Source organism: Rhynchophorus ferrugineus, unplaced genomic scaffold (assembly GCF_030347505.1).
Source record: "Rhynchophorus ferrugineus isolate W39M unplaced genomic scaffold, kcgeb_rfMv2 rfM3, whole genome shotgun sequence".
NCBI lineage: Eukaryota > Metazoa > Arthropoda > Insecta > Coleoptera > Curculionidae > Rhynchophorus > Rhynchophorus ferrugineus.
This window is the reverse complement of record NW_027472582.1, coordinates 55,980,490-56,008,179: the sequence shown is the minus strand read 5'-3', so window position 1 is coordinate 56,008,179 and position 27,690 is coordinate 55,980,490. Positions and strand designations below refer to the sequence as shown.

The following is a 27,690-nucleotide window of genomic DNA, read 5'->3' as shown; positions in this document are numbered from 1 at the left end:
CCATATTATTTTAAATACACTTTAGACATAATTAAAGATACTTAAAATAGTCAATACTTACAATACGATCTTCAAACTCTACTGGCTGGTTTTCTTCTTGCAAAACTGTCCTGCCTTGGAACGAAAATAAACTAATATAATACCACAAACCGGCCAGGCGACCAAAACAACTACGTCACACGCATATTTGGAGCATATTAGCGCCCATCTAAAATTTCACTATTTTAGACATGAAATAAATTTTCCTTGAAATTGATCCTTCCTTGTATTTAGGGTAAAGCTAATAGATTTATCATAAAGTAGTTTTTCAGAAATAGCCATCTAGCCTATTGTATAGAAGACGCCGCAAAAAGTTTTTAAATAGCCATGGAAAGTGATCGGAATAATAGGAGACTAAAATTGTCCGTGGTCATAACAGCTGTGGTCGATCACCAACTGTGAAATTTAGCGAAGAACGTTTGAAGTTTTGCGGCCCCAACAACAGCCTATTGGTTGAGAACTAAACACTCACCTCCTGCTCCGTCTACAGATTGATGTTGATAATATTCGGGTTTCGATTGCCTTAAAAGACCAGAAATATGGAACATATTTTCATACAATAATCAAAATAAAATATTAGAAAAATATTTCTGTATGAAATTTAAGGAGATAAAAAGTTTTTTCGCAATAATATCAGTATATTATGTTTTATCAACTTATTTAATCAACTATTTCTTCTGGTTTAAATAATATTAAGAATTTCTGTAAACATGTTTATTTATATTTGCAACAATATTTTATTTACATTTTTAATTACATTGAAATGTGATAGTGAATGAAGTTATATTTTACTTAGAAATAGACAAAAAACAAAAAATACATATTGCTTAGAAATGCCCCGGTTTTACTATATTAAATAGTGGTGGGATACGCGACGTGGCGGTCAGTTGTGTTATTGCCAGTGGATATTTTCGTTAGTAGCGTGATTATTAATTTTATTTACCATTGCCTGATTATTATAATAGTAAGTATACGCCAAACAAGGGTATTATAACGTGTTGTATCTTCCTATTACTTATATTCAATCATTATTCAATTTAATTGAATCTATGCTTATAAAATTATCAGAATAAGCTTCTGATATTTATATGACGTTATATGTAGATAAATAAAACCTTTCGATTTTAGTCATCGGTTTACTATAACAATAAAAATATTAGCAGAAATAATATTATAACAATTGTATATATATTATATATAGTTTATACATATTTTGCAGTGATTTAATACTTAACGTATTAAATATCCCGTAATATTTACGGGATAATACTTACAACGGGTAATACTTACAATGGGAGAGTAAATGTTTTTTTTTTGCTTTTTTATTAATATCAGAACTTCGACAATCTATCCTTGCGCAATAAGTATTTTTATGATATCCGTTATACTCTATAACTATACTGACCTGTAGAAGATCACTTCAGTAAGTGATCTGCTGTACCAACTTAGAATGTAAATCTTATTCTAGAGACTATTCGTACTTATGCTAAAGACTATTTTAACTTATTCTAGAAATATTACATTCTATGTGTCTATTAATCAGTTCGAATCGTAATATATGTTTGAGCCTAGCGCATTTCACTGTCATCGCGCATATTTAACTGTTTGGCATTTGCATTGGGATGCACTTTGTAACAGTCTTTCAGAGTACTTTGCATTAACGTAACAGAGTACTTTGATATCGCGCTAAATTAGTTTGTTGGAGACGTAATATGAGGCATCGACAATGACCGACTACACTTTACTCTTGAACCTTTTATCACCATTACTTTCAAGAATTTGGCAAATTAGGCATATAACAACTAGAATAAAATGATTGAAAATTGTCTGAATGTCTGAATTGATACTTTGAATCTACTATATGTATATATATATATATATATATATATATATATATATATATACACTGTACTAAATTTATGATATATATATATATATATATATATATATATATATATATATATTATATATACACTGTACTAAATTTATGAAATGAGAAAGTAAGCTGATATTTTAATCATTTAATAGAATTATATCGGCATTGTAAACATTTACAAAACAAAACAACACGTATTGTTGGACAAACACATTCTGCGTGTGTGCTTTAGTTTTGTCGGGTCTTTTGGGTAGCGCGGAACCTAATAAGTAGGCAATCGCAGTATCTATTTAATTTTTTTATGAAAGCTAAATATTTAATTTTATTAGGAGTTGTAAGTCAAAATAAAATTTTGCCTCGATGTGTAGCCGTAGTTTTATAATGATTCATTGAATGACTTAATCTTATTTTGATTATATTTTTGTTACATAATGCGATCTATATTACACATATTTTTCGTGGGATTGAAATGAGTAAGTATACTCCAAACAAGGGTATTATTACGTATTGTATCTTCCTATTATTTATATTCAATCATTATTCAATTTAATTGAATCTATGCTTATAAAATTATCAGAATAAGCTTCTGATATTTATATGACGTTATATGTAGATAAATAAAACCTTTCGATTTTAGTCATCGGTTTACTATAACAATAAAAATATTAGCAGAAATAATATTATAACAATTGTATATATATTATATATAGTTTATACATATTTTGCAGTGATTTAATACTTAACGTATTAAATATCCCGTAATATTTACTGGATGGTAATACTTACAATGGGACTGTAAATGTTTTTTTTTTGCTTTTTTATTAATATCAGAACTTCGACAATCTATCCTTGCGCAATAAGTATTTTTATGATATCCGTTATACTCTATAACTATACTGACCTGTAGAAGATCACTTCAGTAAGTGATCTGCTGTACCAACTTAGAATGTAAATATTATTCTAGAGACTATTCGTACTTATGCTAAAGACTATTTTAACTTATTCTAGAAATATTACATTCTATGTGTCTATTAATCAGTTCGAATCGTAATATATGTTTGAGCCTAGCGCATTTCACTGTCATCGCGCATATTTAACTGTTTGGCATTTGCATTGGGATGCACTTTGTAACAGTCTTTCAGAGTACTTTGCATTAACGTAACAGAGTACTTTGATATCGCGCTAAATTAGTTTGTTGGAGACGTAATATGAGGCATCGACAATGACCGACTACACTTTACTCTTGAACCTTTTATCACCATTACTTTCAAGAATTTGGCAAATTAGGCATATAACAACTAGAATAAAATGATTGAAAATTGTCTGAATGTCTGAATTGATACTTTGAATCTACTATATGTATATATATATATATATATATATATATATATATATATATTATATATACACTGTACTAAATTTATGAAATGAGAAAGTAAGCTGATATTTTAATCATTTAATAGAATTATATCGGCATTGTAAACATTTACAAAACAAAACAACACGTATTGTTGGACAAACACATTCTGCGTGTGTGCTTTAGTTTTGTCGGGTCTTTTGGGTAGCGCGGAACCTAATAAGTAGGCAATCGCAGTATCTATTTAATTTTTTTATGAAAGCTAAATATTTAATTTTATTAGGAGTTGTAAGTCAAAATAAAATTTTGCCTCGATGTGTAGCCGTAGTTTTATAATGATTCATTGAATGACTTAATCTTATTTTGATTATATTTTTGTTACATAATGCGATCTATATTACACATATTTTTCGTGGGATTGAAATGAGTAAGTATACTCCAAACAAGGGTATTATAACGTATTGTATCTTCCTATTATTTATATTCAATCATTATTCAATTTAATTGAATCTATGCTTATAAAATTATCAGAATAAGCTTCTGATATTTATATGACGTTATATGTAGATAAATAAAACCTTTCGATTTTAGTCATCGCTTTACTATAACAATAAAAATATTAGCAGAAATAATATTATAACCATTGTATATATATTATATATAGTTTATACATATTTTGCAGTGATTTAATACTTAACGTATTAAATATCCCGTAATATTTACTGGATGGTAATACTTACAATGGGACTGTAAATGTTTTTTTTTGCTTTTTTATTAATATCAGAACTTCGACAATCTATCCTTGCGCAATAAGTATTTTTATGATATCCGTTATACTCTATAACTATACTGACCTGTAGAAGATCACTTCAGTAAGTGATCTGCTGTACCAACTTAGAATGTAAATCTTATTCTAGAGACTATTCGTACTTATGCTAAAGACTATTTTAACTTATTCTAGAAATATTACATTCTATGTGTCTATTAATCAGTTCGAATCGTAATATATGTTTGAGCCTAGCGCATTTCACTGTCATCGCGCATATTTAACTGTTTGGCATTTGCATTGGGATGCACTTTGTAACAGTCTTTCAGAGTACTTTGCATTAACGTAACAGAGTACTTTGATATCGCGCTAAATTAGTTTGTTGGAGACGTAATATGAGGCATCGACAATGACCGACTACACTTTACTCTTGAACCTTTTATCATCATTACTTTCAAGAATTTGGCAAATTAGGCATATAACAACTAGAATAAAATGATTGAAAATTGTCTGAATGTCTGAATTGATACTTTGAATCTACTATATATATATATATATATATATATATATATATATATATATATATATATATATATATATATATATATATATATATATATTATATATACACTGTACTAAATTTATGAAATGAGAAAGTAAGCTGATATTTTAATCATTTAATAGAATTATATCGGCATTGTAAACATTTACAAAACAAAACAACACGTATTGTTGGACAAACACATACTGCGTGTGTGCTTTAGTTTTGTCGGGTCTTTTGGGTAGCGCGGAACCTAATAAGTAGGCAATAGCAGTATCTATTTAATTTTTTTATGAAAGCTAAATATTTAATTTTATTAGGAGTTGTAAGTCAAAATAAAATTTTGCCTCGATGTGTAGCCGTAGTTTTATACTGATTCATTGAATGACTTAATCTTATTTTGATTATATTTTTGTTACATAATGCGATCTATATTACACATATTTTTCGTGGGATTGAAATGAGTAAGTATATTCCAAACAAGGGTATTATAACGTATTGTATCTTCCTATTATTTATATTCAATCATTATTCAATTTAATTGAATCTATGCTTATAAAATTATCAGAATAAGCTTCTGATATTTATATGACGTTATATGTAGATAAATAAAACTTTTCGATTTTAGTCATCGGTTTACTATAACAATAAAAATATTAGAAGAAATAATATTGTAACAATTGAATATATATTATATATAGTTTATACATATTTTGCAGTGATTTAATATTTAACGTATTAAATATCCCGTAATATTTACTGGATGGTAATACTTACAATGCGACTGTAAATGATTTTTTTTGCTTTTTTATTAATATCAGAACTTCGACAATCTATCCTTGCGCAATAAGTATTTTTATGATATCCGTTATACACTATAACTATACTGACCTGTAGAAGATCACTTCAGTAAGTGATCTGCTGTACCAACTTAGAATGTAAATCTTATTCTAGAGACTATTCGTACTTATTCTAAAGACTACTTTAACTTATTCTAGAAATATTTCATTCTATGTGTCTATTAATCAGTTCGAATGGTAATATACGTTTGGGCCTAGCGCATTTCACTGTCATCGCGCATATTTAACTGTTTGGCATTTGCACTGGGATGCACTTTGTAACAGTTTTTCAGAGTACTTTGCATTAACGTAACAGAGTAACTTTGATATCGCGCTAAATTAGTTTGTTGGAGACGTAATATGAGGCATCGACAATGACCGACTACACTTTACTCTTGAACCTTTGAAGGATAGCTATGTTAAATTTGCTAGTAGCTTCGGCATTCCTAAGCATTGACTTATACAGCAAAACTTTGTTATCTAAGGATAATTTCGATTTTTGGTTTACTATAAGCCCAAGCTGTTTGCGTTTTGTCACTATATGTTTCCTCCATGTTAAGCGTCGATCAAAATGCTATTACTAGATATTTAATATTTTTTTCTTCCTGGAATTCATAATTTAATTGGTCAACGGGCGGACTAAGTCCTGCTAGAGAGGGTGAATGACAAACAGATTTTGTCTCGCTTGCTTTGATATGCCATGTTTTCAAACACAATTTCACTATGTTTATATGATATTGGAATATTCTTGTGGCAGATATTGGACCTTAGTGTGATGATAAGACCGCTGTATAGTCAGCATACGTTGCAAGAGTTGTTATTCTTGAGTTCGGTAGGTCAGCGGTATACAATAGATATAAGTATCGACCAAGGAGACTGACCGCGGAACACCTAAATATATAAGTTTAGATCAAAGGTTGTCTGTGATGTATGATTTCAGTAGTTGAAAGTGCGTGTGGGGTAAAAGCCTTTTTTTCAAAATATTTCAATTTAACCTGCAGTCCAGTGTGCCACACCTTGTCGAAAGCTTGAAATATATCTTATCATATTTTTATATATAGTCTGTTCAAGGTTATTTTGTACATACGTCATTTAAATGTGTGCATCGAACCGTCGCAATGCTTCCACATCAACCCTGAGTTTTAGTTTGGCTTTGGCATACAACAAAATTCTGACCTAAATAAAATAATTTAACAAAAATGTTATCAAATATAATTTATTTTAACAATATAATCATAAAGTAATAGAGATACAATTCAATAGGGAACTCTGGCACAATAGTTTTGCTTTGCCCAACATCCAGAGGGAGGCATAAAGGGCCATTCAAGTAATTTGATAGGTCAATTTAAATTTCCATTATAGGCAACTGTAAAAAGAATATTTTACTATGAAGACATATGATTGTCTCATTGGTAATATTTGGCACGTGACGTGACAATAAATTTATTAAATTAAATTGGATTAAATATACATATAAATATAATATTTAAAAATAAATAAATATAAACATAATCTGTAAAAATAAATAAATATAAATAAAATCTATAACAATAAATATGAATTTATAATGTAAATTTATCTACAAAATATAAATATAACACAAAAATAAATATATCTATAAAACATAAATATTATAGACATATATATAAAACCATAAGCAAAAAACTTTAGTGCATTGCAAATCAAAATTATCTTTTCCATCTCTCAGCCAGTACTTTTAATATTTTATCCGAAAGATCATTTGGAATGTACAATTGAAAGGTTGTAAATTTACTTTTTTTTAAACATTTGACAAAAATTTTGTTATATTATTGTGTAACAAAATCGCTGAATAAAATAAGACATAGCTCAAAGAACTACTGTCAGTATATTAAAATAATTTTGTTAGAGTCTGGGGCACGAGATATTATCTTGCCTCTATAAAATCAGTCTCAATTTGTGGGTCTACTGATTTATTCATAATTGTATGTTAACAAAAATCACACTTAATTTCTATTTAAGAGGTTTTACGAAATAACATGAGATGTACAATATGGTACAATGTAAAACTTTGTTTGTTTTATATGAACATTTGGACTGAAGTTATAGAGTCAATTAATTAACAGTAAGAATGAACAGAAAAAGGGATACTGGCTGAATGAATACAAACTTTACCATTACCTTGTGGCGTTTGTTAAAATGTCGATGATACTTGCTTCGAAAACCCTGGTTGTGGGGTTGGATTGATAGAAATAGGCACTACAAATATAGTAAGACAGTTTAGAAATTAATAGTAACAATTATGGGCAGAAATGGGACTGATTCCTTCAATTTACCTTCTATATAATTTTGATTTTGATCCACTTCCATTTGTACATATTTTGGGCTCGTGGTATTATTTTCACTATCACTAAATTGTTCATAAGTATTTAATGGAAAGTTTAAATGTGTCGCAAAAATGTCCCACATGGTACCGATAATAAATCTGTTTCATGTTTAACCCAACCAGTTTAATATATTTAATGTTTTCTACTCATTTCTTAAAGATAGCTTTCTTAACGGAAAACGATGATGCATTTCCTCACTATCTGTGCATCCGGGCACACAACACTTCCTAAAACGGGAATGCATTTAAACTACCGACTTGTACATAGTAATAAAATAAAATATTAATTTAATGTATAAACGTTATAAAAAGCTAATCACACTATTCTCTATATAGGGTACATTGAAAATGGCGTGCAAAATAAACAAACCATAGAACGAAATGAACCAATCAGATTACGTCGCGGCTCTTAGCATAGCTAATAAAACAAGTAATGTGTTAAGGGTAGCGACATCTACATGTTAGACGTCGCGAAACATTTCGTCAAAATTTACTATGAAGTTATATCTCTATTTCCCTATATAAGTATATAGTACATCTAAAAACTACAGTAAATTATACAGCTATTACAGTTTATAGGTTACAGTTATAAACTTTTATCACCATTACTTTCAAGAATTTGGCAAATTAGGCATATAACAACTAGAATAAAATGTTTGAAAATTGTCTGATTCTAAAACGAATTTAGAAATTGCGGCAGGCAATACATTAAACATCTGGATGACGTATGTAGAAAATTGTACTTTGAATCTATATATATATATATATATATATATATATATATATATGTATATATATATATATATATATATATATATATATATATATATATATATATATATATATACACTGTACTAAATTTATGAAATGAGAAAGTAAGCTGATATTTTAATCGTTTAATAGAATTATATCGGCATTGTAAACATTTACAAAACAAAACAACACGTATTGTTGGACAAACACATACTGCGTGTGTGCTTTAGTTTTGTCTGGTCTTTTGGGTAGCGCGGAACCTAATAAGTAGGCAATCGCAGTATCTATTTAATTTTTTTATGAAAGCTAAATATTTAATTTTATTAGGAGTTGTAATGACTGACTTAATCTTATTTTGATTATATTTTTGTTACATAATGCGATCTATATTACACATATTTTTCGTGGGATTGAAATGTTTCTTATAACTTCTCGACCAAAATTTGATGGTACTGCTAGTTTTCCTTATGTTGATTTTAAAAATTCATTTATTACAAACTTGAATAGAAGATACGGAAGTATTTTAAAACTAACTACCACGTCAAATATACATAAAATAGAGTTTTATTTATTTTTACTTAATATTATGATTTAGTTTGTTATCCTTGCTTTTAGGGTGTTTAAATGGAGTTCAAGGTTCTAGGAATAAATTTAGTATTTTTCGCAGTACTGTGTTCTGTTTCTGCTCGTGTTAAACGAGAATATGTTGTAACAACAGAAAGAACAAAAGAAAGTGTTTCAGAAAATGCAGCTGAAAAGGTAGGATTATATCTAAAGTTAGGTAAGTAAAACTGCAATAGTTTTAATTACTTGCATTATTATTATATTATATTTAAGTTGTTTATTTAACCTTAAATAATTAATTGCGTAGGTCACTTTGGCGCCAACATGCAAAACATTTACAAACATTTATGATCTTACTTAACAAAATATCGATACTTTTTAAGACATATCAATATTTTTATTTTTTTTTCTTAAAAATATCAAAATGGTTTTATTTTTTCTTAAAAATATTTTTTTGTAAAATTTCGATATTTTTCCTGGTTTGTACTGTACCATGTATTTGATGTTTGCAGTTTATAGAGATTTATTTTGTCAGTTTTATAGCTATATTATTGTTTGTAATAAAGTATTTACTTGCAGCATTTATAGCAATTAAATTGAAAGTAGAATATAAGGCCCTTTCTAGTCCTTTTATGTTTACCAATGATCCCTCAGTGGTCGAAATTCGAGTACAATTTGTTGAGATAATCATGCATATCTCATAATACCGTTCAGATTATCATTTAAAAATGAAATTCTACGGTACTAAAACTTGTTTTGGATATGTTTTCATTTTAAGATTGTAAATATATATGACATATAATATTAATTAAAGTTACATATCGTTGTAGGTTAAAACCATTTAAAATTACTAAATTATACTCCTATTTCCAATCTAGAAAATACAAATAATATTAAAGAAAGGAATTTTATGACTATTATACTATATATATATATATATATATATATATATATATATATATATATATATATATATATATATTCTGGAATCCAGCTCTTATAGAGAGCTTACTTTTAATATGCCATCTGTGTCTCTCGTTAATCTACGAACAAGATAAGCTTTATGTCCCACATGGGAACAAACTCACTAACTAATGAGGATAATTATTTTATAATATATTTTATAATTCTTATCATTCTTTACAATATTCATTTTAAATTTTTATAATTATATTTATATAATTATATAATATATTTAATACCTGCAATACTCGGTTAGTTCTTTGTTACCAATTGTATTTATTAATGAAAGCTGTCTACAAGTTTATTGAAAGTTTCAAATGGGTTTCCATCCAATAATATTAATATATAGGTTAGGTTGATTTTACAGAGGTTAACATTGATACTTGGCATTTTCACAAATTGTTATCGTTAAGCAAAAGCTATGCTAACACATAATATCTACGCCACCTTTGATGGTATTCTAAAATATTAATTAGATTAGATTTCTTTCCGCCACTTGGTAAGTTGGTAAATTGTTTTGTAAATGTTTTATTACAAAAACAGTAATTGTGTTGCCGGGAATTCGATTATAAACATCATAAAATGTTGCTATAATAAATAGATAATTAGAGTTGAAAAATGTTATGCCATAAATTAGTGTTAAGATTTTATTAAATATCTTTAAAAACTAATTTTATTTAGAATGCAGCCAGTATTCCGCAAATTTATGAAATGCTACTTCACACCAACGTATCTAATCGATATGCCAAAACTCTCATAACTAGCAAAGTGAAAAACCTAAATACTAAAGCCCAAGAGACTACTTTCTCAATTGTAACGCCAGAAAAAGCCTTTATTTCCGGTTTTACGATGGAAATCGATGGCAAAACATATGAAGCGTACGTGAAGGAAAAAGAGGAAGCTAAGAAAACCTACGACGAAGTAAGAATACGTTTTTACGATGGAAGAATATGAACATATATTATTTTAGGCTGTAGCTAGTGGAATTGGAGCTGCCCATGTTGCAGTCAGTGCCAGAGATTCCAACCGCTTTACAGTATCGGTTAATATAGAACCACAAAGCAAAGCAACGTTTTACCTTCGATACGAAGAACTTTTAGTAAGAAAAACTGGAAAGTACGAATTGGTCTTAAATATTAATCCAGGACAACCTGTTAAAAATTTAGCAGTTGAGGTGAGTTATTACAAATGGAATTGGATTTTGAAAACCTAGAACACGAAAGAACTCCTGCTCGATGACATTTATTACTTACTATATACTAGTAACATTAATATTGAAACAAACATATAAAAATTATTTGTAGTAGAAATGTTGATCCTATCATAGTCTTTCAGTTCTTCAGTTTTCTTAACATTTGCCTACTCTGTAGTCTCACGTTTTTACATTTTGGTAGGTTTTTTCGTATATTTACACACGAGGACAAGGCGAATCCTGAAAGTATTTCTTCCATGTCACAACTATTTTTCATTTTATGTTATTAACATATATGTCATCTTTTAATCTATTAGGTGTCTCTAACTAAACGATATTTCTCTTCAGGTTCCCTCAAATTTCATGTTTTCGTTACATCTATATCCGAAATGTATACATATTGGCATTTTTCAGTTCATTATTTATTAGGATAGTTTTTGCAGGTTTAATTTTTCTAGATCTCCATTCTGTATTTTTAGATCAGATCTTCTTTTTTTAATACCATCCAATATTGAATTCTTAATGTAATACCTTCAGTGCAAAGTTATTCAATTATTTGTCCTGGATATTGTTTCATATCTCCGGTAAATATCAGGTTTAATATTTTTTCTCATAATATAACTAAAGTCTTATATGTTCTACGGTTTCTTTCTCTGAACATTTTTTGTTGATTTTGATTTTTTTTCTGCTCCATCTCTCACTCTTGTGTCCATAATCTTTCTCCTGTTTCCTCTCTCTGCCAATGAATATTATTACATTTTTACATTTTCAATTCTCTTCCATATTGATGGATGTTCTTATGATCGAAGAGCAAATTCATTGTGGTAGTATGATTCGGAAGATATAGTGTTTAAATTCCGAATAAACATTCCACACCAGCTTTTTAATGTTTCTTTTTTTATGGGTCACGCTTTGACAATAACTTGCTTGCATTTATATTTGCTGCTGCTATATTTGCGCCAGATAACTTCATTAACCCCAAAAAACTATTTTTTAAAATATGAATAAAAATTCTTAACATTTATAAATGATTTCCTTATTTTCAAAATATAAATAATGTATATCGCGTTATGTCTTTTCCATTTGGGTCAAACTCACAAGGGTCATCTATAGAGGTCTATAATATTTAAAAAATCGATAACACCCAACATTTGTCTTACATATGTGTACTATAACGTATAATTATATGTAAGTTTGATAATTGCAACAATTTTATTTTAAATCTAAGATATTAAACGAATTATCGGAAATCTAAAAAAAATTTCTTTTAATTAATATATTATATTGTGTAGGTAAATATAATAGAATCCCGACCTCTGAAGTTTGTGAAAGTACCCTCATTGCGAACAGGTAATGAAATAACAAAGAATAATGAAAAGGCGAACCCTGAGGCAGATATTCTGATAGTCAATGATACGACTGCCATTGTCACTTTCAAGCCTGATGTAGTAAGACAAAAATTACTGACAAGTATATTGGGCGGTAAAGAGGACGATGGATTGAGCGGACAGTTTATAGTTCAATATGATGTAGCTAGAGATCCGCTAGGAGGAGAGGTAAATATATATTCTTCATTTATCGAAGGTAATATAGAATATTGGGTTTAAGAAAGTATTTGTAGCATTATTAATGGTAATCTATTGGTATTAATTATTAATAACATTATTTCATGTTTTAAGCTTATTAACTTGATTAAAAGTAAAAGTTTATACAACTTAACATTTCCGAAATACAAGAGTTTATTAATTTTCTGGAATTCTGTGGGTATTCATACATAGTCATATATGTGATTCAGCAAATAACAAACAAAAGAAAACAAATGAATAAGAAAGTAAGAACTCCAAATGATTTTAGATGAGCACGATTTGAGGATTTGAAAACAATTTTTTATAATGATTACAAATAAAAATTATTAGAATTAAACATAATTATTATGCTTATATTTTTGATAAATTTCATGCAAAGATATTTTTACGGAGTTACTTTTCACCGTATGTTATAAATTTGTGGACTATGTGGACTTTAACGCTTATGAAGTGCCTCTTAATTTTATAACTGGAAATTCCGCTATATATCACTTGCAGTGTTATGAAAAAAATTAAGCACATCCTTGACAATTAAAGATGATGAGAATATCTTGGAGGCTTAAAATTCGGTTAAACTCCATTATACTCTTGCGATAAAATTAACTCTGCTTATCCATAATAGTAATTCGGAGTACAAATTGGCAGTCATGGATTTGTAAAAGATATCGCCATTGGAAAATGATGGTTTTAATTTGATATGAAAGTGCTAACCATATTAACTTATCATTACATTTCTGATTTAGACTCAGTATGATATACATTTAAATGAATTGCCAGCAGAGACACATAGAATTACATTAGAGACATTTCTGTCGAGTGTATTAGTGAAATTAGTTTAATTCGTAAAATTAGTGTATTAGTGAAATATTGTGTAGGGAATGGTTCTAGGGATCAGGCAATTTTCGCACGGACTAGTTGTAAAGAAGACTGAATACGCAGGATGTACAATTGTTACTAAAATTATTATCGAAGTTAGTCCACTTATTAGAGACTACATAACCCAAATCATTTCTTAAAAATAGGTAGAAAAGAACATTGACCACAATTTCAATTCGTGTCTAGAGAAACTGAATGGCGTTTTTAATGCCAGAAACTGCTCCAACGACATAAAGAAAAGTGTTGTATAGTTGGGTATTTTGATGGAATATAATGGAGATGGGAAGTGAATAAATAAACAACTTAACTGAAAATCCCATTAAAAGAAAAACGATTCCCCAATCATCTACTCTGGTCCTAATGGTACACCGCCCGTCTGAACAATAGTTTCGTTCTTTCGATGATATACATATTGGAGCAGTTTTTGAATCACTAGCAGAAAAGACAAAATTTATCGATGAGGAATCGAATAAAAATTAATAAAAATAGTAGGCTATTAGATAAAAGCTTTGAGATTTGAACAGTAACGGTGGTTTTTAATTTGTACTCCTAATATTTTAATAAGGAACTATATAATTTTATAAGAATTTATTAAAATATTCAATATTATTAGGTCCTTGTGGATGGTGGTTACTTCGTTCATTTCTTTGCTCCAGAGGATTTACCATCATTGAATAAACAAATTTTGTTCGTATTAGATACGAGTGGTAGCATGGGAGGTAATAATTTGTCTCTTATGTCTTATCTTCTTTGATATAAATTATTATTGTTTATAGGACGAAAAATTCAACAGCTTAAAGAAGCAATGAACAGCATATTAGATGAATTGAAGGTAGAAGATACATTCAGTATAGTTGATTTTAATAATGAAGTTAATGTATGGGATATGCAGCACGTGAATGTAAGCTATCGAGAAACTCCCTCATGGAGACTTGTAGCTTTTCCCGAAGAGGAGCAATCTTCTCAATATGTACGTAAAGAACGGAAATTCTGAACATATTCCTGATTATATTTTTGTTTATCAAATTAAATTTTTACTATTTTAGCCAAAAATTCTTCCTGATTCTTTTCCGGCATCAGCTGAAAATATTAAAAAAGCCAAAGAGGTGGTGGAAATGTTACGATCTGGTGGTGGTACTGACATTCAAAAAGGCCTAGAGGTGGCTTTAAAGGTTGTTAATAAATATTTCGATCCCAAAGGAAATCAGCCAATTATCGTATTCCTAACCGATGGTCAACCTACTGAAGGAACACCGGAGTCTATTACCTCTACTGTGAGTTTTTTATATTAGTTTTGTGTTAGTAATTTGTGTTGGTTTTTCTGTACTTGTACTGAGAAGTACATTTTCTTTTATGACATTTTGATGTTACTTTGACGAAAACTTTTTATTAAGTAGATTAGAAAATGGTACCGACGTATATACCGATTAATTCCTATTTTCTTATGTTATACACTGTTAAACTTCAACGCTTTCTTTTGCTTAATGAAAATTCAGATTAACTATTTATATCTATATATCGACATTTTTTTCGAAACAGTCCTTCTTCTATAATTTACACCATTGAACAAGAGAATTTGTGGGTTTGTGTAGCAAAACTACAGAGTTTCCTATTAAGTGTTTATGAACATTCTAAAAATCAGGTCTCAAAAAGATCGCTAATAAACAAACCAAAGCAGTATTTCTATTGACTACATTTTCACAGACTGCCATTTTATAGAATGACTAAAACTGTCATTTTGATTGATTTTCATACAGATTTCTATAGCATATACTGTATATCTAGATCCAGTGTCCCCAGGGAAATGTCACCTGCATTTTCGTAGTTCTCAATGCTATACCTAATATGGTTGTAAAATATAAATATTTAAAAGAAAAAGCAAACTAACATTATTTAAATCCATAGTGATTGCAGCCGATTATAACCAGAGAGGTGATGACGAAGTTCTGCCACATTGTTAACACTATATTGGGTTTGAGTAGACATTTTGCCTGATTGGTGATGATAATTTTATGCGCCTCCTATCCATGCCGTCTGCATTTTATTAATGTTTACCTGTACCTAAATTTTATATATGTTAATGGTACCTTTTCTGAATATTTATTTGAATATTAATTTTGTAGATCACCGATCACAACAAATATAAAGTACCCATATTTGCTTTGTCCTTTGGATCAGGCGCCGATAAGGCATTTTTACAAAAGATTTCATTGAAGAACGATGGATTTGCCAGACATATTTATGAAGCAGCGGATGCGAGCCTGCAGTTGCGTAATTTCTATCAAGAGATTTCTTCGCCGTTATTGACGAACGTTACCTTTAAATATGTAAACAAAGTGAAAAATGTGACTAGGACTTATTTCCCAATTTTGTTCAATGGCACTGAATTGTGCGCTGCTGGAATTACCGGTATGTTTTAACAATGGTCTCAAAATTATTACTTGGAACGAAAGGTATTCTTTCAGATGTCGGTTTTCAGCCAACACTTATCGAGGCACTTGGCCGTCGAGGACCTATAACCTTGGAGCCTAAGGTTTATCAATCTACAGATTCATTGGAAAGGCTGTGGGCTTATTTAACTGTTAAACAGCTTTTGGAAGCAAGACAGGTTGCAAAGGATAAAAAATCAATTACTGAGAAAGCTCTAGCGTGAGTATATATTAATTTTTTACTTCTAATACTATTCTAACTTCTAACACTATTTCTTCGCATTTAAAATTTATTCAAGTGTGATATATCTACGATATCTGCGAATTCAACAAGCGCATCTAAGGTACACACATCTCGCGACATCCATAAAGAATATATTTTATGGTGAAGGTATAGAATTGATTCCTGATTGTGCTAGATATCATGTAGTCTTCCTATATTTACAATTAAAACAAAATTAAAAACTTGATTTAATTTCTGAAATAAACTAACTGAATTAAATAATTTATAACTATAATCTATAAATAAAATAATGATATATTGAAATATATCTGTATATATAATTAAAAATGTATAAAAAAAACGGCTAGAGCTTAATGGAGAGCTCAACACATTCTGGCAAATATAAACCACATTATATATTACCACATTTAGGAATCAACATATTTTTAGATACTTTTTTGACTTTTTAATTCATCATGTTGCACGCATTACACCCAAAAGAGGAGTAGTCTACCCAGATATTTCCAAAGCTTTCAAACAAGTCTGCCATAGAGGTATAACTAACAATGCAATAAAAAATCAAGGCTTGCCCTATAACTTACACAGCCATTCCTTTCAAATTTTCCGCGAACCTTCCACGTCAAAATTTACACCACTCTCTCTACAAACAAAGGGATAAGCATCAGAGACCTCCAGGATTCCCCACCGCTCAGGTTTCCTTTACGTGGGCGACTTTCCGTTCAGTACAAGCTACAAAATCACACAGTTACACATAAATCCTAGACTAAGGAATACAGATGAAATAATTTTGTTATTGTCAAGAGCAATTCCAGAAATATCCGCTCCAGATAGAAAAAGTTCCGATCTCATTGCTGCAAAAAGCCACGTATTTAGGTCTGCATTTCGACCGACGTTTCACATGGTCTGTTCGAATACAGTGGGCCATTTTTACAGAAAAAAAGCTCTTTTTGGTTATATTAAAAGCAACTCTGTACATACTCATGTTCAGATTAGTTTTTTATATGAAGCTAACGACATTACAACAGAAATGTGGTTCAAAAGTATTCAGAACAAAGTAAGTATATAGAAAACGCGTGAAATAATTCGCGCAAAAGGTCTGTTGGCTTGTTTCCGAGAATAGTGGTTCGGGTTGGAAAAGTAACTAAAAAGGTTGTACCAAGCTTCGTTGGGGAGCATTTTATATGTATTGTGTTCGGTTTTCTATAAAATAAATATTCAAATAACTATTCAAGAAAAGAACCATTAGTGTTTATACAATTTGGATAAACGTAAGTATTGTAAAAAGCATATGGCATGGGGGAAGGTGGATAATATTATAATCATCATCAAGTCATCCAACCAGGGAGGTGTTTCTAATCTAACCAGTACACTCTTACCATATTTTAGAGTTTCATTTTTACTAAGTAGAGTTTATCCGAATCACTTTTCTTGGCATCAAGCCAACCGACCTTTTGCACAAATTTACCAAATTTTGACACAATTTGTTCAACCTGCAACAATGAACCGAATCAGAAACGGCTCTATAATTGCTCCTACAAAAGCTATGACCAATCTAAAAAACTTTAATCATTATCGTCCTTATGCGACCACCCTGTATCTATTAAGCTCCACTCCACGCTTTATCATGGTCGCGGTATCACTCATAGTGAACTGACTAGAAATGAAGTAACCACTACTACGGATAGCGCAATCTTGAAATTTAAAAGAAAATCTTTCCCAGAACTTTACTTACATCTTGCTCGTTGTTCGTCGCTATGTCCCGCCCCCATTGCGTTGTTTTAAATGCCAACAGTCCCGACACATCTCAAATTTCTGTTTCGCCAACTCCATCATGAGCACCATATGGTCACTGAATGAATGAGACTGAATAACTCTTGTGCCATCTCTCTAAAATGCACCAACGGTAATCTCAGGTTCCAACTCCGTCACTGATATAAGGGATGTGACAATTATAAGTAGGAAACAGTAGTTCAGAAAATTACAATAATTCAGCGCATATCTTACTGAGATGGCAAAAAATTATTGAAATCAAAAACTACATTATTATGTTGCTATCCAAAAAAACTTTCTACAGCAACAGCGGCGTAGAGACTAAATCTGCAGAATTGTTTTTACATCTTGTCTTGTCTTGTCTTTACATGTCTCTTTTTTACCAACGAGCGTTTATCTGGACTGGACTACGGTTTAACTTGGGCTCCGATCCACGGTCGTCGGCATTAAGCCTACCAACTGGCCAGTGACCAACTTAGATACGATTCCAGAAGACATCCGGTCTTACTTGTTGATTTACTGACGTGACTAGGATGGTCGACGATTACAATCACAAACATAAAGTGCATCTCTGCCCAGCAGGATTCAAACCCACGACTATCGCAACAGTAGACAATCAAGTCGGCAAATTCACAGAATTAACACCAAATTTTTGCATGTATCGTCCTCGAAAACAAATGTGTCATATCCCTCGCTGATCGATGGTCTTGTCGGCTCTCTCCCGCCTTCTAGTATCACTTCCCCTTCGTTAAAAATTCTTCTTACTTCTCCATATATGTACATTTTGTAATTATTTTACAGAATAGCATTAAAATACTCATTTGTTACGGATATTACATCCCTGATTGTAGTTAAACCGAACGCAACGTCTGCTTTGGACCTTGAAGATGCATCAGAGCATCCGACATTTATGAGTAAGTATCAACATTAATATATTTACTTTACTTATCGAAATGTTTTTTTGTAGATTTAAACCGGAGTTTTTTAACATCTGCAGGGAGTTCAGGTAATAAATATTGTTGTACTTGCCGAAATCGTATTAACAGATAATGAATAACTTTTCTCAGGGGTATATGCTTAAGGATTGTTCGAATAATTGTTATTTACACAACTAAATCTCTGAGAAAACTTATATGTCCATAAGTAGCAATAATTTAATTGTTTTTTAAATTTAAATATATACATATATATATATATATATATATATATATATATATATATATATATATATATATATATAATATATATATTATATATATTTTAAATATATATATATATATGTATGTATATATATATATATATATATATATATATATATATATATATATATATATAATATATATATTATATATATTTTAAATATATATATATATATATATATGTATGTATATATATATATATATATATATATATATATATATATATATATATATATATATTTAAAAAAATCTAATCTTAATAATAATAAAAATAAATAAAAAATCTTCGAAAGGAAAATAGTTTCGGTAACAGGTGCGGCAAAAGTTCCGCTATCATTTTGATTCCGCGCCATCTTGGTTATGTGGCGTCGCTTAGTTTAGCTTTAAGTATTGTGTTGCGTAGACGTCCAAATTTTATTATGAATAAATATACGCCACAAGAAAGAGCAGAAATAGTGACAATATGTATTGAAAATAATCGTTCCATTATTGCCACTCAGCGGAAATTGCGTCAAAAATATCCTAATCGTCCAGTGCTTCTCAAAATCACAAGTTATCCGTCTACCTGGGAATTTTCGACAGTACAGTACGATAGCAAACCCAGGCTCGTTCTGTAAGAGAACGGACGTCTCGTAACGCTGAAAATATGACTCTAGTGCGCGACAGTGTTGCAGAGTCTCCAGAATTTTGAAAACTGATTTGAAAATATTTGACACTGAATATTTGTCTACTTAATTGATAATGAGCGATGAAGCCCATTTTCTTCTCAATGGCCACATTAATAAACAAAACAGTCGGTTTTGGGGAACACAGAATCCTCAGTTAATTCATTAAACATAATTTCTTCCACTAAAAACAACTTTTTAGTGTGGTCCCTATTTTTTGAAAATGACAAAGTTGTTGCAGTTACTGTTATATGACATGATTCGAACTTTTCTTGTGCCTGAAATGCAAGAGCAAGAACTAGATGACATAGGCTTCAGCAAGATGGGGTCACAGCACACACAGCTCGTTTAACAATTCAATTATTGAATGTTTTTTCGTGAAAACTAATTTTGAGAAGTGGCGATTAAGCCACATCTCCAGATTTAACAGCACCAGACTTTTTCTTGTGGGTTTTTTTTAAATCAAAAGTTTATGTGAATAAGCCCCAAACGATTCAACATCTTAAACACAATATTCGTCACGAAATTGAAGATACAGATTTTCAGCATCAGATGTTGCAGGATGTCATGAAAAATCCTTTTGAACAAAGTTATACGCAATCAAAATAGTAGCGGGGCTTTTGCCATACGTTGTATAATATGCGATCCACTTAAGCTTTATATTAATTATACATTATTATTCTTATAATTCTTATTCTGGATAGAGTTTCGATTTTACTAATTACATTATCTAAATTTCAGGATACGGACCATATAGATTTGGAGGTAATTATTTAAATTGCTTATATTTACATTATGAATAAATAAAAAATAATAGTCGAACAAGACTTAAATGAAATCTTATTGATATAATTTACTGATATTATTTTACGTATTTTATTGATAAAACTTTGATATCATAAATCCGTATATTTAATTTTCAAGATTATAGAGTTCTCTCTATTCTTATTTAAATATGATTATATATTTTTGAAAAGATCCAATTGTATTATTTCGGAGTAGAATGGAAAAGAGTTTAGATATAAGATTCACTTATGCTTTGTATTAGTACTATTCTAAATAGAGATTTTTTTTCTAATTGTGCTATCTAAATTTCAGGATATACACGTAGTGGACTTACAGGTAATTATATAAATTGATAATATTTCCATTACCAGTAAATAAAAATAATGGCCGAACTCTTAATTATACGTCTTCTTTTTGTATTTTATCGATAAAGATTTTGTTTTATTAATTTTTTTAACTTTAATTTTCAGGATTTAGGCGAATTTCTAAAGGTAAATATTTTTGAGATCCTAACTAATAAAATTCTACATAATAATTTCTAATATAATAATTTTATTCCACTTCCGAATATTCTGTTCTTTGAAATAATCGATTCGGTAGAAATATAATATATTATACTAATAAGTCTCCATCGTTTTTATCAGGAATTGAGATGTATTATATTGGAACCCTATATTTTATGCGAAACTAGCCCGACAGACGTCTGAGCTGTGAATATTAAATTCGAACTGGAATAAATAATTTCAGATACATAGGGATTATTATAATTACTTTTTAAGCACCACATTAGTATTTTTTATTATTATTTTTATTATTTTTCATTTCTGGCGCGTATATAAATAATAAATAAAATCACCATAACCATATGCACCAGAACCAGTAACACTTAATTATTATGTTTTTTATTACATTGGCTTTTCATAGGATGTTTTACACAATTAATGTTAAAAAAGATCGCCATTGGCTGACATAATATTTGAATGAAAATGTTCGTTAAATTTAAATTTGTACATTCTTTTGTCACTAAATAAAATATCTAGAGATAGCTTTGCACATCAACGAATAAAAATAAGTTCCTGGTACCCTTAAATAACCTTTAGATAATTAAGCATTACCTTGAAACATTTTGGAGTCGATTAAGCTGTTCACCCTTTATGGCCCTTTTAAGGAGTAGGGAATCTGGTGCTTTATGTGGTTGATAATATATAGAATTGAGTATATACTTAAATATTATTTATTCTCTGTTTCATTGAATTACATTTCATTTTGATTGTATAACATTAGAAAGGTCCTTTATTTGTTCAAAAAGCATTGAATCATATTTGTACAGCTAATATTACATAATATTTTGATATAAAATTTTCAAATATAAATAATTTTAAAACTCTCGACTGATTCAGCTAAATATTACTATAATTGAAATATTTCTTTAATTAATGATTCGACTGCTTTTTTAGTTACTAGAATTTCGGCAGCTGCTTTACCACCAACTACACAAGCACCCTCTTGGATTCAGAAGGTCTTAAGTAATAATGAAACTATTTCTGTAAACGCAAGTAAGTTTTTAATTTATGTTTTTCTTGTTGGATATATTTTATCTGCAAATTGATCACATTTTTATGAACGCTCTCTTTTAGGGAACTACACATTAGGATTAAATGAACAATTTGGTGAAGGCAACGAATGTTCCAATTCCGTAGACAATTCTACCGGTCATTGTACGTTAATCCATGAGTGTCCGAAGGTTCATAATTATCTAACAGATTTGGAAACCTACAAGAAATATTTCTGTGAACAAAAAAGGTATATAATATTGGATATTTTTAAAAAATACCACGTTTTAATGTCAATATAGTAATATGTTTATTATGAGATAAATAATAGAAAAAATATATAATATAATAATAATAGATAAATAATAGAAAAAAAATAGGCTAAAATAGATCTTTATGGAATAATTAGAGTAAAGAAGAGTGAAAATGTATTTGTATTAGGCTGTATCGATCTAATCAAGTGCTCGTCAGAAGGCTCTATGTCTGATGATGCAACAGAATTGACAGAACAATATATATATATATATATATATATATATATATATATATATATATATATATATATATATATATATATATGTTGTTCTGTCTTTTCTAGATACTTTAAAAGTATCTAATTTAAATTATTAATCTATTATTTACGTATTTAACAGGGACTATATATACTCTCTATACTTCGTTACTACTGTTATTTCGTTGCTAATATAGTTTCTAGCTGAAAATAACTAGGGTTTTATCAAAATAATATTGTGATATCTAACTGATAAACTAGAACATTCTTGGTTTATCTAAGGAAATGCTCTGAACAAACCAGTAAAACACGGCGAATATTAATATATTAATAACGTTTCATCGAAAAAAGTTTTTCAAAATAATTTCTTCTAAGACGGCGTCATTTTAGCTACAATTTAACTTAAACAAGTTGAGTGGCTGGCGAATTAGTTACTATACTTAAAAATTGAAGATGGTTTAATCGGGTTTGACTGGTTAACATCTAGGCGTCTACATACCATATGATTAGTCAAACCAATTTCAAGATCAACTGACTAAAAACAGTATTATTATGTATTATATACTAAATATTACTAAAATTGTTGAATTTTTAATAATTTTTTATTTCATTAATAATCATTTGGCACATATAAGTTCTAGATTGGGAACAAAACTGAATAACTGTGTAAAAGTCACTAGGAAAAATTCACCTTATATGTTAATATGTTAATCTATATATTAATCAATATTTATTCATATAGTTTTATTTTCAGTTATGCCGGTGTATGTTGCCCATCCACCCCCTAATTGAATACAATTTAATTAATGTTAGAAAATGTGTATTGAAATATTTAATTATATTTTTTATATATAATAATATTTATGGAATTTTAATATATAAAATTAACATAATTACTGTAGTTTTATTTTAATTATTTTTAAAATATTAATGTTATAAAATTAATTAAGTATATAATAAGTGTATATGTCATAATAAGTATATAATATTGAAGTCACATCATATAATATTTTGACTTCAAAACGTTGTCGTAATTAACTTCGAGTATTAGTTTATTTTGGCATTGATATCTATACATATATAACAACATTCTAGTGCAAATAAAATAAGGAGAGAAAGATATAATTATCAAATATTATTTATTTTAACATTACATAACATATAATGCGTGGAAGGGCTTAAACTACAATTAGTTTTATAGCCACTTTTTGCAAGTGGTTTGTAGGTTCTTTGCTAAATCACCTATAATATCCCCTGGAGGCCTAATCCCCTTGATTAACGATTTTATTACCAAGTTATGTATCTTAATTTCATCAGAGAGCATATTTGCTATTTTGTTTTCTTGTTTACTTCGTCGATTGAATTAGCTTTAATTACTGCTCTTTGCCACATCTGCAAAGGTTGACTCATTCTTCTCTCCTCATACGTTTTAACCAAATGTTCATGTATATTCTGAACAATTACACGCATATCTATGCACAGCAATCTTTCACACTCTACATTACGATTTTCTATATTTATCCTATATTATACTATATTAGATACTCACCTTTCGATTTTTCAACTCTTATCACCCTGTGTTGGTAATTGTGAGTATTTAATCATAATACTAAAGGCAGAATTTATCATTCAGTCACTATCACTTTCTGCGCCACTATTGTAGTCAATTTTCAATCAAATACTGGATCCACCATTTGTTAATTTCTTCCTCTGTGTGTCTGATGGGTTTCATCCAAACCGTAGAGTGCTATTGTAGATAATCCCTTTTCCCACATACCTAATACTCCATTTTGAAATATGTCTGTCTATACATAATCTGAAATAACAAATCTATATTGAATCATATGCTTTTAATGATCAAAATTATGTTCTTTTAAAAGCAGTCTCCGTAAGTTCCATTAGACCCCTTCATGAGTTAATTTTACACTATTTAAAACCTATACTTCCCAGTTTATGAAGGGATGACTTGCATCCCAAGGTATTTTATAGATATCTACCAGACTAATAGTTTTCTCTTAGGTTAATAATAAATTTTTATTGAGAATAACCCAATTATTTGTTATAATATAATTTTTATATAAACATATGATTATACACACAATATTTCTTAAACTCAACAAAATATACTATAGTGTACTAAATGTACTAATAACAACATCAATAATTGTTCTACTATGTGACAATAATGTATTTCAACCCCGTAAAGCGACATCTAGTACATGTATCTTCAAATTCGGTCATTAAATGTGACGACGACTTTTAGCAAAAATTTCACTTTACTGAACACATTACTCATCGTTTTTACCAGATATTGTTTCTTCCAACTGATCACATGTCAATAATATATTTATACAGAATTTTCAGGGTTTAGTTGAAAAGCATGCAATTATGTTGAAGGATATTGGAATTTTGTTTTTAAATAAAACATATTTAAATAAGATATAATGTTAAGGAAAAAACATGGTCCATACAAGGTGATGGTCTTCGTAATTCTTACGTAATATGATATATAAATGTGGTATATTATAAACGCTATGTAACTGTAATTTTGGGGGCAAATTTTATTCTATGTTAATCTGATATATATAAATTGTTATATTTAAGTATTATTAATATACTCTGGAGTAGCTTGTTTACATTTTAGGGATTATTTCAGAAAGCATCCAGTCTGGTTATTGGCGTAATTGATACGCTATTATTCCTTGTTATTTCTTTATATCTGCACTGTTTTTTTTTCTAGTTTAAAAAACATACGGCACATATATTACAAGTATCTAGTAATTTTTCATTAATAATGCCCTCATGAGTCTAGACCAAATATTGCAGTTCTAAACATTTGATGGATTTATTTCTACTACTGAGCTCTACATACTTCAATGTCTTAGTCGCTTTTATGTTCACGCAATCCCACTTTTTTGTTGATCGTTGGTACCCTTAGATCTTTACGGATGTCATTATTTCTAATATATAATGAGGCGTTAACAATACACAAAACATATTGTTTTAATATATTTCTGAAACATTGCATAGTTTGCACAGTTCCCATTCCATAGGTCCAGACTGGCTTTAAAATTTGTTTATATAATAATAGTTTGTTGTAGAGAGACAATTCGAATGTAATCTAAATAAATTCCATAATTTTTTGAGCGTCAACAAGCTGCTGCTTTATTGTTTAACATGACCTTTCTACTTAAGCTTGGCATTCAGTGTCATGTCCAAGTATTTCGCTGTGTTCACAAATAAATTACTCTAGAACCAATTATTACAGGCAGCAGTAGTCCACTTAGTAATGTTACGTCAGTTACATTTAGGGATATCACTGATATGAAGAAAACACAACATTAGTTCAAGGCCAAGTCCTAGTCATTTCAAATCTGAATATTCGACAAGACGTCTGGCTAGATAATTTGTTTCTTAACTTGTATTCGAGGTTTTTGTGCCATACTTTATCAAAAGCTTGGACAACGTTTAGAAACATAGCTGACTAAATTTCGTTTAAGAGAAAATACACGATATTTATGAAATCTTTCCGCCCTAACATCAAAAATTTAATGTAATGTTGCCAGTCAGATTCCTTAAATTACTGCTTAATTGCTGAATTTTGTACGAAACGGATAATGGAAAATGTGCCTAAAGGATATATAAAAACAAGTATTTTTTCGTCGCGAAAATAAATCCGTGTTAGAACTTACTGTGTTGCGATAAATGTGTCCACATTTTGCAAAGAAATGCAATAGCATTTTATTTTCCAGGATAACTAGCTAGAACGAAATGGTCTTTTACTGATGTCCCTTCGGGGTTACGAAAATTGGGTTTTACGTGCGATAGAGATCCTAGGATATAACTGGGATTACCGTATTTGGTTTAACTACCGAGCATGATGGATGGGTAGGGATTTGATCAACTTATTTTTTTCTAGTTGTAAGGTACCAACGGAGAATCGCACATTGAGCATGTTCGTGAAGCTTTTTACGAATGGAATACCTGATTCTAGATGGGTGTTCGCGTTCCTCATAAACCATGAGGCATTGACTAATGTGCGGATGTTTTTGGACTGGAAAACTTGGAAGGCAAATTATCTCTCAGAGACCTTTGTTTCGTAGAGGCTGCCTGGACGGACTAGCATCTTATATACGCGGGATTAGGAAATGTAATAGCATCAGTAGCTTTGACAAATCTTTTTAGAAAACTAGACCTCTCGTCTTCTATTTGACTATATGTTTAAAAGTGACCGTAATAGTATCGCTCGAAACGCTCAATGCTTTAATATAAAAAGCTTTTGAAACCCCTAAAAATGATTTGAACTGAGCTGACTGGAGTGAAAAATAGAAAAAATGCCAAAAGCGATAGAAACAATATACGTCATTTATGTTTGTGTTTTTGAAAATCTGAAAAAAAGAAAATTAGATTAGGAGAAGCTTCGATGGTAATAGAGGATCTAAAGTTAAACGAAGATGCAGAATTGAATGTTTTTTTTTTTACTTTTTTATATATTTTGTTTATAGTTTTATTTATTATAAATAAGTTAATAAATAAATATATGTATATATGTAATATGAAAGGAGTACTTGACCTATTATACAATATTAACATTATAATCAACATTAGTATCATTCTTAATAGATAATAAAGTTAACAGTATAATAAACAGCAGTATCTTTCTTAATAGATAATCAAGTTTATTTAATACATTATTTATTCTAACTTAAATAATAAATAAGAAAAACCATAAATATGTTTATGTATATTTCTAACAATATTTTATTTACACATAATTATAATGAAATTTAGTAGCAAATTAAACCGTATAATACTC

At 29.4% G+C, this 27,690-nt stretch overlaps 1 protein-coding gene across 14 annotated transcripts; it reads left to right on the top strand.

Moving 5' to 3' along the window:
* The first annotated feature begins 865 nt into the window (after positions 1 to 865).
* LOC143194216 (inter-alpha-trypsin inhibitor heavy chain H4) lies at positions 866 to 23,767 on the top strand. 14 transcript variants are annotated; one of them, XM_076400823.1, is made up of 18 exons: positions 866 to 1,003; positions 9,152 to 9,295; positions 10,745 to 10,984; positions 11,034 to 11,237; positions 12,548 to 12,811; positions 14,331 to 14,436; positions 14,494 to 14,687; positions 14,764 to 14,991; positions 15,841 to 16,126; positions 16,183 to 16,366; positions 18,962 to 19,074; positions 19,128 to 19,166; positions 20,766 to 20,789; positions 21,123 to 21,146; positions 21,281 to 21,301; positions 22,268 to 22,366; positions 22,448 to 22,613; positions 23,629 to 23,767. In XM_076400823.1, exons 2-18 carry the CDS (start codon positions 9,161 to 9,163, stop codon positions 23,660 to 23,662), a joined length of 2,361 nt encoding a protein of 786 aa, XP_076256938.1. In that variant the 5' UTR covers positions 866 to 1,003; positions 9,152 to 9,160; the 3' UTR covers positions 23,663 to 23,767. The 14 variants fall into 14 exon arrangements, with proteins under 14 accessions (XP_076256938.1, XP_076256933.1, XP_076256944.1 ...); XM_076400818.1 differs by having other exon boundaries at positions 23,617 to 23,767; XM_076400832.1 differs by having other exon boundaries at positions 898 to 1,003; positions 9,152 to 9,317.
* The last annotated feature ends 3,923 nt before the right edge of the window (positions 23,768 to 27,690 follow it).

Excerpts from the sequence above, each read along its gene's own strand:
- LOC143194216 (XM_076400818.1), top strand. The coding sequence starts at position 9,161 with ATGGAGTTCAAGGTTCTAGGAATAAATTTAGTATTTTTCGCAGTACTG. Across the intron at positions 19,167-20,765 it reads AACATCTGCAGGGAGTTCAG|GATACGGACCATATAGATTT; the intron begins GTAATAAATATT and ends TCTAAATTTCAG. Across the intron at positions 20,790-21,122 it reads CGGACCATATAGATTTGGAG|GATATACACGTAGTGGACTT; the intron begins GTAATTATTTAA and ends TCTAAATTTCAG.